At 54.3% G+C, this 11,604-nt stretch overlaps 1 protein-coding gene across 5 annotated transcripts; it reads right to left on the minus strand.

Annotated features, from left to right (window-relative positions):
• Nucleotides 1-816: 816 nt before the first annotated feature.
• On the minus strand, nucleotides 817-11,082 carry Plk5 (polo like kinase 5 (inactive)). Of its 5 annotated transcripts, none has more exons than XM_090339155.1 (14): nucleotides 10,913-11,082; nucleotides 9,604-10,239; nucleotides 8,398-8,527; nucleotides 8,232-8,319; nucleotides 8,040-8,135; nucleotides 6,967-7,165; nucleotides 6,768-6,894; nucleotides 6,514-6,590; nucleotides 5,462-5,546; nucleotides 5,177-5,254; nucleotides 4,089-4,245; nucleotides 2,930-3,059; nucleotides 2,747-2,857; nucleotides 817-1,023 (listed from the first exon to the last, which is right to left on the minus strand). In XM_090339155.1, the coding sequence occupies exons 1-14, from the start codon at nucleotides 11,018-11,020 to the stop codon at nucleotides 838-840; spliced, it is 2,208 nt and encodes a 735-aa protein (XP_090195281.1). In that variant the 5' UTR covers nucleotides 11,021-11,082; the 3' UTR covers nucleotides 817-837. The 5 variants fall into 5 exon arrangements, with proteins under 5 accessions (XP_090195281.1, XP_090195275.1, XP_090195287.1 ...); XM_090339149.1 differs by having other exon boundaries at nucleotides 8,040-8,153; XM_090339161.1 differs by having other exon boundaries at nucleotides 2,747-2,870; nucleotides 8,040-8,153.
• Between the last annotated feature and the right edge of the window lie 522 nt (nucleotides 11,083-11,604).

Consider the following 11,604-nt stretch of genomic DNA (forward strand, 5'->3'; position numbering starts at 1 on the left):
TGGGGGGCGGGGGAGCTGCTTTTCCCAGGAATACTGTTTTGAATATTCTTCATCTTTTTTTTTCTGATTACAGATCAAATATGCTTTCGGAATTGAACATAAGCTATCGCCTGAAATCCTGGCTACTCAGGAGACTGAGATCTAAGGATCGCCTTTCCAAGCTGTCTGGAGCACAAAAGTCTGTGAAATTCTTTTCTTTCTTTTTTTTTTTTTTTTTTTTTTTTTTTTGCCAGTCCTGGGCTTGAGCTCAGGGCCTGAGTACTGTCCTTGGACTTTCTCAAGGCTAGAGCTCTACCACTTGCCTCAGCACCACTTCCGGCTTTTTTGTATGTATGTAGTAGTGAGGAATCGAACCTGGGTCTTCATGCATGCTAGGCAAGCACTCTACCACTAGGCCAAATCCAGGCCCAAGTCTGTGAAATTCTTATCTCCAATTAATCTCCAGAAAATTGGAAGTGGTGCTGTGACTCAAAGTGGTAGAGCACTAGCCTTGAGCTGAAGAGCTCAGGGACAGCGGCCCAGGCCCAGAGCTCAAGCCCTTTGACTAACCAAAAATAAAAGGAAAAGAAAGAAGAAAGGAAGGAAGGAAAGAAGGAAAGAAGGAAAGAAGGGAAGAAGGAAGGAAGGAAGCCCACAGAAAAAGTTCCTACACCTTTTTTTGTCAAACAGAGCCAGACAGCAGATAACAGAGTCGAATTTTCTTTCATTAAAAAAAAAAAAGAACAATGCCCAACAACAGTCTGGACTGAAAAGTCATGCCAGCTGACCCCAAGCAGCAACAGGAACAGAAACTAGAGTGGCTCTCCCCAACGCAGTCTGCTCACACCCTCAACCGCACTAGATGCTCTGCAGGAGGCGAAGCGCCAGATGCAGGCGCCGGTGGAGACCGGGGTCACAGCCGTCGTTCCAAAGGGTTTTCAGTGAGTAGCAGGTGCGGGGTTGGCCTGGCTCCAGCTGGGAGAGCAGCAGCCCCTCCCCCTCCCCACTCACCACCAGCTGGGCCTGGGCTCTGCCAAAGCTGACCTGTGAGGAAAAGAGCACATGTCAAAGGGAGTAAGAATTCCATGGTAGCCAAGTTCTGGTGGCTCACCCCTGTAATCCTAGCTACTCAGGTGGCTGAGATCTGAGGACTGAGGTCCAAGCCAGCCTGGAGAGGACAGTTTGTGAGCCCTTTTTTTTTTTGTCAGTTATGGGGCTTGAACTCGGAGCGTTGTTCCTGAGTTCTTCAGCTCAAGGCTTTACCACTTTGAGCCACAGTACCACATCCGGTTTTTTGGAGGTTGTCTCATGGACTTTCATGCCTCGGCTGGCTTTGAGCCGAGACCCTCAGATCTCAGCCTTCTGAGTAGCTAGGATGGCAGGTGTGTGCAGATGGCTCACAGCTACTTTGTGAGACTCTTATCTCCAACCAACCAGCAAAGGGTTGGGAAGGTGGCTTAATGGCAGAGTGCTTGTCTAATATGCATGAAGCCCTGGGTTTGATTCCTCAGTACCACATACACAAGAAAAAACGGAAGTGGCGCTGTGGCTCAAGTGGCAGGCTGCTACCCTTGAGCAAAAGCTCAAGGACAGCACCTGGGAGACCCAGGACTGGCAAAAACGTAAAACAAAAACATTAACCAGTAAACTAGAGGTGTGGGTCAAGTGGCAGCACTCCAACTTTGAACAATAAAGCTAAGTGAGCTTGTGAGGCCACACTACGAAAGTCTCCACTGCATTATCAGAATATGAGGCTCAGAATTTGGCTGAGAATTTGGCCCAGTGGTACAGTGCACCAAGACCGGGTTGGTTCAATTCCTCGGTACCACATCCATAGAAAAAGCCAGAAGTGGTGCTGTGGCTCAATGGTAGAGTGCTAGCCTACCAAGGACAGTGCTCAAGCCCTGAGTTCAAGCCCCTGGACTGGCAAAAAAGAAAGAAAAAGGATTGGGAGTTTGGCCCAGTGTAGAGTGCTTGCCTAGCATGCACAAAGACCTAGGTTCGTTCCTCTGTACCACATACATAGAAAAAAAAAATGGAAGTGCTTGCCTAGCATGCACGAAGACCTAGGTTCGATTCCTCGGGTACCACATACATAGCAAAAAACTAGAAGTGGTGCTGTGGCTCAAGTGGTAGAGCTCTAGCCTTGAGAAAGTCCAAGGACAGTGCTCAGGCCCTGAGCTCAAGCATAGGACTGGCAAAAAAAAAAAAAAAAAGGAAAGAAAGAGGTGGGGGGAGGGAGGGAGGGAGGAAGGGAGAGAGAGAGAGAGGAAATGAGTCTCAGGGTGGAGACTCAGCTGCCCATGTCATCTGATAAGGCCCTGGTCTTGATCCCATGTCCCCCTCATTAAGTACCACTGACTTAGCTTCAAGTAGGGTCACATGAGGACAGTTGTGTGTGTGTGTGTGTGTGTGTGTGTGTGTGTGTGTACTGGGGCTTGAACTCAGGACTTGGGGCATTGTCTTTAGCTTTTCCACTCGCACTTGGCATGCTACCACAGCCACAGCTCCACTTCTGGCTTTTTCCTAGTTAACTGGGGTCTCACAGACTTTCCTGAATAAGTTGGCTTTGAACCCCAATCCTCAGATTTCAGCCTCATGAGCAGCTAGGATTAGAGGCATGAGCCACTAGCACCCACTTTATTATATTCTTTATCATTAGTATAAAAATGATACACAGGACTTTAAATTATTTTTTCTGGCAGGAGCCAAATGCTCCTGGGGCCCTCAAATGTGTCCCTGCCCCATGGCAGGTCCCCGAGCTCACCTGCACTGTCCCATCGCTGAGCAGAAGCAGCAGCAGGTCTGGGGTTGAAAGGAATCTCAACAGACACAGGCCAGGTGGGGCAGGTGGCGCAGATGCAGATGGGGCCCCCTCCTGTGGACCCAGGCTGATCAGGGTTCAGGCCCTGCCCCACTCCCTCTCCTCATCACCTCCTCATCACCTCACCTCTCGAAGCCGCCGCTGCATATAGCAGGCAAACAGCCTCAGCACAGCCAGCTTAGCGCGCAGAGGGCCCGGCACAGCTCTGGGGGTGAATGTCTGTAGCTCCCTTTGGCTGGGCAGGTAACAGATTTGGCTGTGGAGGAGGGGCGTGCATGGGGTCTTGGGTAATCCCCCACTGGGTAATCTGAACATCTTCCCATCTATCACTACGCCACCACGATGCATGCAACCCACTACCCTAAATGTACCCCTTCTCTATCTGAGGACCGAGGTCTAATTTAATTCCAGCCCTGGAAAGAAAAATCCATGAGACTCTCAACCAGAAGTGAAGCTGTGGCTCAAGGGGCGGAGTGATAGCTTTGAACAAAAAAGCTAAGCAAGAGACCTTGAATTTAAGACCAGGTACACACACACAAGTCAGAGATTGAGTTTATTCTGTATCTCTCTGAGGTTATGTCCTACCTGTCAGTCTTCTTCCTGGGGCTTGAACTCAGGGCCTGAGCACTGTCCTTGCACCATACATTAAATCTGGTACGTGCAGCCCTCATCTCAGAGACTTTGAATATGCTGTTCCCTGTGTAACCAATGCTAGTCCTGATGGGCTTTTGTGTGTGTGTGTGTGTGTGTGTGTGTGTGTGTTAACAGAGGTCAAATGGACAGCTACGGGAATGCTGGTAAAATGCTCTACCACTGACCCACCAGCTGGTCTTTGTCATTTTTTTTGGAGGTGGGGAGAGGGATAGTCTTAAGATTTGAACTCGGGGCCTGAGCTCTGTCCCTGAACTTTTTTTTTGCACAAGTCTAGTGTGCAGGTTGAGTCACGGCTCCACTTCTGGCTTATTTCATGGTTCATGGGAACTGAGTCTTGTGGACTTCTTTGCCCAGACTGACTCTGAACCCCGATCCTCAGATCTCAGCCTCCTTAGTAGCTAGGATGACAGGCGCGAGCCACCCGTGTCCCATCACTGCTTCATACCCTTCACCCCACATTACTGCGTCACTGCTACAGAAAAGCACCCTTGGAAATCAACTTAGTCATACATTTGTGGGACTTGGCTCTTTCCTACTAGTAGCTGTGAAATGAGTCCTGAAAGAATGAATGGGGGGGGGGAATGCAGGAAGGGTCTGAATTCCCAGGGGACAGGAGCCCCTAGCAACCTACCTGCCTGGGGGGCGCAAGGCCATGTGGGTACCATCCCGAAACAGGACACCACTGCCCCCATCCGACAGCTGGTAGGCAAAGCCATACTTGCTGGAGTAGTCCACCCATTTGGGAGCCCAGAGAATGGGCCGCTGCTCCCCTGGGGGGGCCTGTGTGGCTGGGCACAGAGGGAAGGTGAGCAGAGCTGGGGTGGGGCACCAAGCAGGCTAGGGTAGGGACCCGGGGTTTGCCAAGTGGACAGGAGGCTGGGGGAGTGGGGTGGGAGGGGAGTCAACAGCAAGTCACCATCTCCTAGCCTGTGCCTCACAGGTTTGAACTCAGGGCCTGCGTACTCTCCTTGGATACTTTTTACACAATGTTAGCACTCTGCTACTTGAGCCACAGTGCCACTTACAGGGTTTTTTTGTGTGTGTATGTGATGCCAGGGAATCGAACCCAGGAATTTGTGCATGCTAGACAAGCACGCTACCGCCAGGCCACGCTCTTGGCTCTCATTACATAATTTCCGAGCTTAGCACTAGCAGCTCACACCTGCAATCTTAGCTACTCAGGAGGGTGAGATCTTAGGATCACAGTCGGAAGCCAATCCAGGAAAGAAAATCCCTGAAACTCTTATCTCCACTGAACTACCAGAAAACTGCAAGTGGAGCTGTGACTCAAAGTGGCTCAAACTTTGAGCAAGAAGTCTCAAAGACAGTATCCAGACGCTAAGTTCAAGCCCCACAACCAATCAAAAAAAAAAAAATTAGACACCTCCCTCAGAGAAGGCTACCCTTCCCCTAACAATGCTGTCATGGCAGTGTGGGCCTCGTTGTGTCCTGAGGTATGTGCATAGGGCTATAGAAAATATTCCTGAAGGGGCCGGGAGTTTGGCCTAGTGGTAGAGTGCTTGCCTAGCATGCATGAAGACCCGGGTTTGATTCCTCGGTACCACATACATAGCAAAAAGCCAGAAGTGGTGCTGAGGCTCAAGTGGTAGAGTGCTAGCCTTGAGAAAATCCAAGGACAGTGCTCAAGTCCTGAGCCCAAGCCCAGGACTGGCAAAAAAACAAAACAAAACAAAACAGAAAATATTCCTGGACACCTACCCATGAGCCCAGGCTCTAGGCAAAGCTGCAGTTTCCTGATGGCTGCCTCCACCTCCTGCCGTGAGCTCTTCCCAGACCCTGGGGGAAGAGATGCTACAGATGAGGGGACAGCCAACTAACCAGAAAAATTGTCACCCCATTGTCACAATGGATCCTGGCCATTGCCCCTGTGTTTCAGGTGGGAAAGCTGAGGCAAGAAGCCAGCAGCAAGGAATAGTCTGTGTCCCTGTTTGTAGCTACTTCTAACCCACCCATGGCCTCAGTCAAGGATGAGGGTCTGCTCACCTGCCAGGTCACTCCGCAGAGCTCCCTGTGTGAGGAAGTGGACTGGAGCCTCAGGGCAGGGAGCCGTTCTCACTGACAGGGAGGCCTTTGGAGAAAATGGAAATGAGAAGCAGCCCCCCCACACACACTTTTTTTTTCTTTGCCAGTCCTTGGCCTTCAGCTCAGGGCCTGAGCACTGTCCTTGGACTTTCTCAAGGCTAGAGCTCTACCACTTGAGCCACAGCACCACTTCTGGCTTTTTCTATGTATATGTGGTACCGAGGAATCGAACCCGGGTCTTTGTGCATGCTAGGCAAGCACTCTACCACTGGGCCAAACTCCCAGCCCAGCCCCCACCCCCCCAACTCTTGAGACAGCCCTGGGTAGTTGAGGAACTGGAAGGATTTCCCCCAAGAGTCCTTCCCAGCCTGGCCCATACAGGACCCATTTCCACTTTGGAATAAAGATGTAAGTAAACACTCAATAAATGGGACAGAAGGAACCAAGGACTCAAGAGATGGTAGTTCCCATGGTGCTACTCACGAGGCTGAGATCTGAGATTACAGTTCAAAGTCAGCCCGAGGAGAAAGGACTCATCTGCAGTGCACCACCAAAAAGTTGGAAGTAGGAGTGTGGCTCAAGTAGTAGAGTGCCAGTCTTGAGCAAAAAAGCTAAGGGCATTGTCCAGGCCCTGAGTTCAAGCCTCAATTCCCACACAAAATGAGAGTGGGGGAGAAGAAGAGGAGGAGGAAAAGGAGGAGGAGGAGGAGGAGGAGGAGGAGGAGAAAAAGGGAAGAGAGGAAAAGAGGGAGAGAAAGCAAGAGAGAGAAAGGAGTCAAGTACTGAGTAATGGGAAGTCTCATGACCTTGAGGCGCTCCAGGATAGGGGGACAGATGGTCCCAGCCCCTATGAGTGAAGATAGAACCTCTAAGAGGGAGGAGTCCTAGACTGGGGGCCCCAGAACAGATTGAAGCTTCTATTTAGGATCCCAGGGAAACCTTCTCGAAGAAGGCATCAGAAGCATCAGGGTCACCCTCTATATATGTCCTCTGTCCCCACCGTAATAGCTCACCTCACTGCCCCATTCCATGGACTCTGGTTCTGGCCCTTCTTCTCCTGGACCTGAGGCTGTGTTGAGGGTGAAGGGACCTAAGGGAGGTACAGGCTCTGGGACTACTCTCTCCCCTTGTACAGGCAGAGGCAGCTGCAAGCCCCCCTCCCCCTGCACTGTAGATGGGGGGAATCAATGAGTAGTAAAGCACATGGGGCGCAGTCAGGGGTGAGGTGAGATGGAGGCACACAGTTGTAGGCAGGTGAGCTACTCACAAGGTGGCCGGCACTGAGTCACCAGCATTTGTCCCATCTTCCTGAACAGCCTTCCCAGAGGCAGAGGGAAAGTGAAGATGGGGGGGCTGTGGCAGGAGTGGGGAGGCAGGCGCTCTGGAGTGAAGCCCTTCAGAGAAGGAGGGCTCAGGGTCAGTCCCAGCTGTGGGCACGTCCCTGGTTCTCTTGGGGTGTCACCCACCTGAGTGAAGAAGTCTTCCTGCAGCAGATGGTCCAGGCTGGGCCGCTCCGCTGGGTTGGGTGCCAAGAGGCGAGCAATGAGTCGGCAGGCATTGGGTGACACGTGGGCAGGCTCTGGGTAGTGACCATCACGGATGTTCTGGTACATCTCTGACAGGGGTGTCCCCGTGAAAGGGGGGGTGCCAGTCAGCACTGTGTACCTGGAAGAGGCGGGAATACAAAATTGTGGCTGGGCACTGTGGCTCACCCTTATCATTTTACCCAGGAGGCTGGGATCTGAAGATTATAGTTCAAAGCCATCCTGGGCAGGAGAGTCTGTGAGACTTTTTTCTTTTTTGGGGGGGGGTTCATGGGGCTTGGACTCAGGGCCTGGGCACTGTCCTTGAGTTCTTTTGCTCAAGTCCAGCACAATACTACTTTGAGTCATAGCTTCACTTCCATTTTGTGTGTGTATGTGTGTGTGTGTGTGTGTGTGTGTGTGTGTGATTAATTGGAGATGAGTGGCAAGGACTTCTTGGGCTGGCTTTGAACCAAGATCCTCAGATCTCAGTCTTTTGAGTAGCTAAGATCACAGCCATAAGCTACTGGTGCCTGCCTGTGAGACTCCTATCTCCAATTAGCTAATAAACGGTTGGGAATGGCACTGTGGCTCAAGTGGTAGAACACCAGCCTTGAGTGAAAGCTCAAGGACAGCACCTAGTCCCTGATTCAACACAAAACCCACAAAACAAAGTATATTCACACCTACCTGTGTTTGTACTCAGCCACACATGTCTGCTGTGTGCACCCACTGGGTTCCCTTTTCCATGTCTTTGCTCACACCTGGCCATTCCTGTGCTTGCAGCTCAGTAGACTCCATCTGTCTGCCCACCTGCCTCCCCTGGGCACACCTATGTGACACTTTTCCAATCGCATTAAACGCTCACACCTGCCCCTCCCCCACCTAACTCCATAGCCGATCCAGCTGCCCATGTGCCTCTCCACCTTTACTGACCCTCTTACCTGTGCTGACCTGCCTGCCTGCCTGCACCTGGCAGCCCCTACCCACACCGGGGCTCACAAGATCTCACTTACATGACACAGCCCAAGGCCCAGATGTCTGACTGGCATGAGTGTCCCTTTCTTGACACCACCTCTGGGGCCAGGAAGTTAGGTGTCCCACAAAGCACTCTGGGAGATAAAGAGGATCTGGGCTCAGGAAGGCTAGAGATAGATACAGGCTAGGTTCAAATCACCCGCAGCGCCCCCCCGCCCCCCGACTCTCACCTGTGGCAGTGGCCCCCAGGCCCCACTTTGGTGGCCAGCCCTAGGTCTCCAATTTTCACTTCCATGTTCTTGTTAAGGAAGAAATTACCTGGGGGAAAGGGAGCTGGTATAGGTACATGCTGCTCCCCCATCCCCAGAATCCCCTGGCTGCTCTCCCTGCACTCACTGAGCTTCAAGTCTCTGTGTACAATTCGCCGCTGGTGCATGTAGCGCAGGCCGCTGACCAGGCCCCTCAAGTAGTAGCGTACCTCGGGCTCTGTCAGGGTCTGCCGGGCCTTAAGCACATGGGCCAGAGACTGCAGGTTCAGCCAGACAGGCAAGCAGGATCAATGATGGGATGGACACAGATGGGCACAGATAAGCACATAGGTGGGTTCAGATGGGCCCACATGGCCACAGAGGAGTTTGAAAAGGGCTAGGCAAGAGTTACTTGATTATTTGTTTCTTGTGCCAGTATCAGGGCTTGAACTCAGAGGCTGGGTTTCCCTGAGTCTGCGTGCTCAAGGCCAGTGCTCTACCACTGGAGCCACAGCTCCACTTTTCACTTCCCAATGATTCACCGAAGTGTGTCAGGGATTTTCTTGCCTCAGCTGATTTTTTTTTAAACTTTTTATTTGTCGTTTGCAGGGCTTGAACCCTGGGTCTGGGCACTGTCCCTGAACTCTTCAGGTCAATGTTAGTACTCTACCATTTTGAACCAGCGTACCACTTCCACTTCAGGTTTTCTGGTTGTTAATTGGAGATAAAAGTCTCACAGACTTTTCATGCCTGGGCTGGCTTTGAACCTTGAGCTTCAGATCTCAACCTCCTGAGTAGCTAGAAGTACAGGCATGAGCCACCAGCACCTGGCTAGATGGTCAGATTTGAACACAACGTGGGAAGCCACTAGACACAAATAGACCCAGGTGGGCTCAGATGTACACCTGAGGCAGGTGGGCAAAGCATATACAAGGGAGGTCTATAAAGGCAAACTAATTTCAACTACACCAAGGGCAAGAGGGGAATCTAATGAGCACAGAGGGCCTGTGGGTGGGCTTAGGGTAGGTAGATACAAGTTCAGCCAGATGACCCCAGTCTAAGCAGGCAAACTGGGCACAGGTGAGTCCAGGTGTGTCTAGGTAAGTGAAGGGAGTCCGAGCATACACGAATAGATACGGTGGGTACAGGTAGAACCAAGTAAGTACAGATGGATACAGGGTGAGCAGAGAGGCACAGCGGGGCAGTCGTGGGCGTGTCCAGCCGCCACTCGGCCCCGCCCACCCAGATCCAGCCCCGCCCCTCCCCGTCCCGCCCACACCACCCTAACCCCTCCCTCCCTTGCTCCTCTGTCAATCTCCTGCCCAGCCCGCCCTCGGCCCCTCCCTCAGGACACCTGGCGGCTGCAGTACTCCAACACCATGTACACGTGGTCACGGTCTGCGAAGTGTCCGTGGAAGGCCACGATGTTCCGGTGGCGCAGGCGGCTGTGCAGGGCAATCTCGCGCTCCACCTGTGGGGACCACCCCACTCGTAGGGAGCCCCCCTCCCCCGGACCGTCAGCACAGCGCATGCACCGGGCGCCTACCCCAGCAGGGAGGAGCGGCGAGGGCTCCCTGGGGACGTGGGGTGGGGGCGCGGGCGGGGCCGTACCTTCCCCCGAGCGCGCAGCCGACCGGCCCCGCTCCCGGCCCCGCCGCGCGGCACTACTTTGAGGGCGAACACGGCGCTGGTGGACATGTCCGTTAGCTTGTAGCAGCGGCTGAAGGCGCCCTGCGGGAGACGGATTGCGGTCTTCAGAAGCACCGGGCCGTCGCCAACCTTGCGCCAAGGCTTCTTGGGCGTGGTGACGGGCCTGGGGCTTGAACTCAGGGCCTGGGCGCAGTCCCTGAGCTGGTCTTTTGCTCGGTCCCTTGACCCACATCTCCGCGTCCAGCTCTTCCGGGAGTGATTTGGAGACCACAGTCTCACTGACTTTTCTGCCCTCGGCTGACTTTGAACCAGGATCCTCGGATCTCAGCCTCCTGAGTAGCTAGGATGACAGGCGAGAGCCACCGGCGTCGGACCTGGTTGCCTGGACTTTCAACACGCATTCACACATCTGAGACATCAAGACACAGGGCTCCTACGTGGACATGGCAACACACGCGCGTGCGCACACACACAACACTGAACAAGTTCAAAGGTGCCAGGCACCGAACACTGAGACCAGAGACACATCTGGAGCTGGAGAGAGCCCGCTGGCCACGGGACAACGCTGTGCGCGCGCGCGCGCACACACACACACACCGCAGTACGATGCGTGGACGCACAACACACAGCAACAGACCCACAAGAGACGTTTAGCCCAGATGTTTAGGGACAGCGATGTTTGGCACATTTGCACCCTGGAAATGACATTCCCACCCCCTAAAAAATTAACAGGCTTCAAGAGGATCACACACCCCCCAACTCACCCCCCCCACACACACCACAGCCCTCCAAAGACGGTTCCCGCCATTGAATCCACACTCCACAACCGTTACCCCAACAGCCCCGGCCGCCCTCCCCGCGCAAGCGCAGCGGGAACCCCCAAATTCACGGGACGCAGAGACAAAAGCCAGGTGAGGGACCGCCGCGCCCCCCCCACCCCGCGCCCGCCCCCTCCACCCCCACCTGGGCTGCCATTCCAGCCCTCGGCGGCAATCTCTGGGTCCGCCCCAAACCTTGCCGATCAGCTTCCCGCGCCGGTAGACGCGTCCCGAGCTGGGGTCCCGTAGAAAGGTGGCCACCAGCTGGCGGCTCCTCCGCCGCCGCCGCGACGCGGGCTCCATGCGCGCGGGGCCTGGGCACACCTCCGCCCCGAGCCGACCCGGCGCCGCGCCACCGCCGCCGCCACCGCCGATCCGGGCGCGCGAGCAGCCCGGGCGCGTCTTTATTGGTGGTGGTGGGAGGGTGAGGCGGGCCGGGGCGGGGCTCAGGAGCCCCAGGGCGTGTCGGCCCCCTCCCTCCGCCCCGCCCCCTCCCTCGGTCCGGGAGCTCGAGCTGCAGGTGCGGGGAGGGGGGCGGGGGGAGGGTGGCACCTGGGCCTGGGGAGGGATGAGCGATCGGAGAGCCAGGCGCCCAACTAGGAGCCAAGATCCCGCACTCGGTGGGTTAGCTCTTGTGGGGGGATTGTTTTGGGGTTTGAACTCAGGGCCCCAGCTCTGTCACTGAGCTGCTGTTTGCTTTTTCTTCTTGCGCAGTGTTAGCGCGCATCTACTTAAGCACAACTCCAGTTTGGGTGGTTAATTGGAAATGAGTCACACTGCATTTGAGCCGGGGTTGGCTCCGAACCCGCTGTCCTCTCTCAGCTCGGCCTCCTGGGTAGCTGGGATTACAGGTGTGAGCCACCAGCCACTGCCAGTTTGTTTTGCAA

The sequence above is a fragment of the Megascapheus bottae genome, chromosome 1 (genome assembly GCF_031878675.1).
Source record: "Megascapheus bottae isolate mThoBot1 chromosome 1, mThoBot2.hap1, whole genome shotgun sequence".
Taxonomy (NCBI): Eukaryota; Metazoa; Chordata; class Mammalia; order Rodentia; family Geomyidae; genus Megascapheus; species Megascapheus bottae.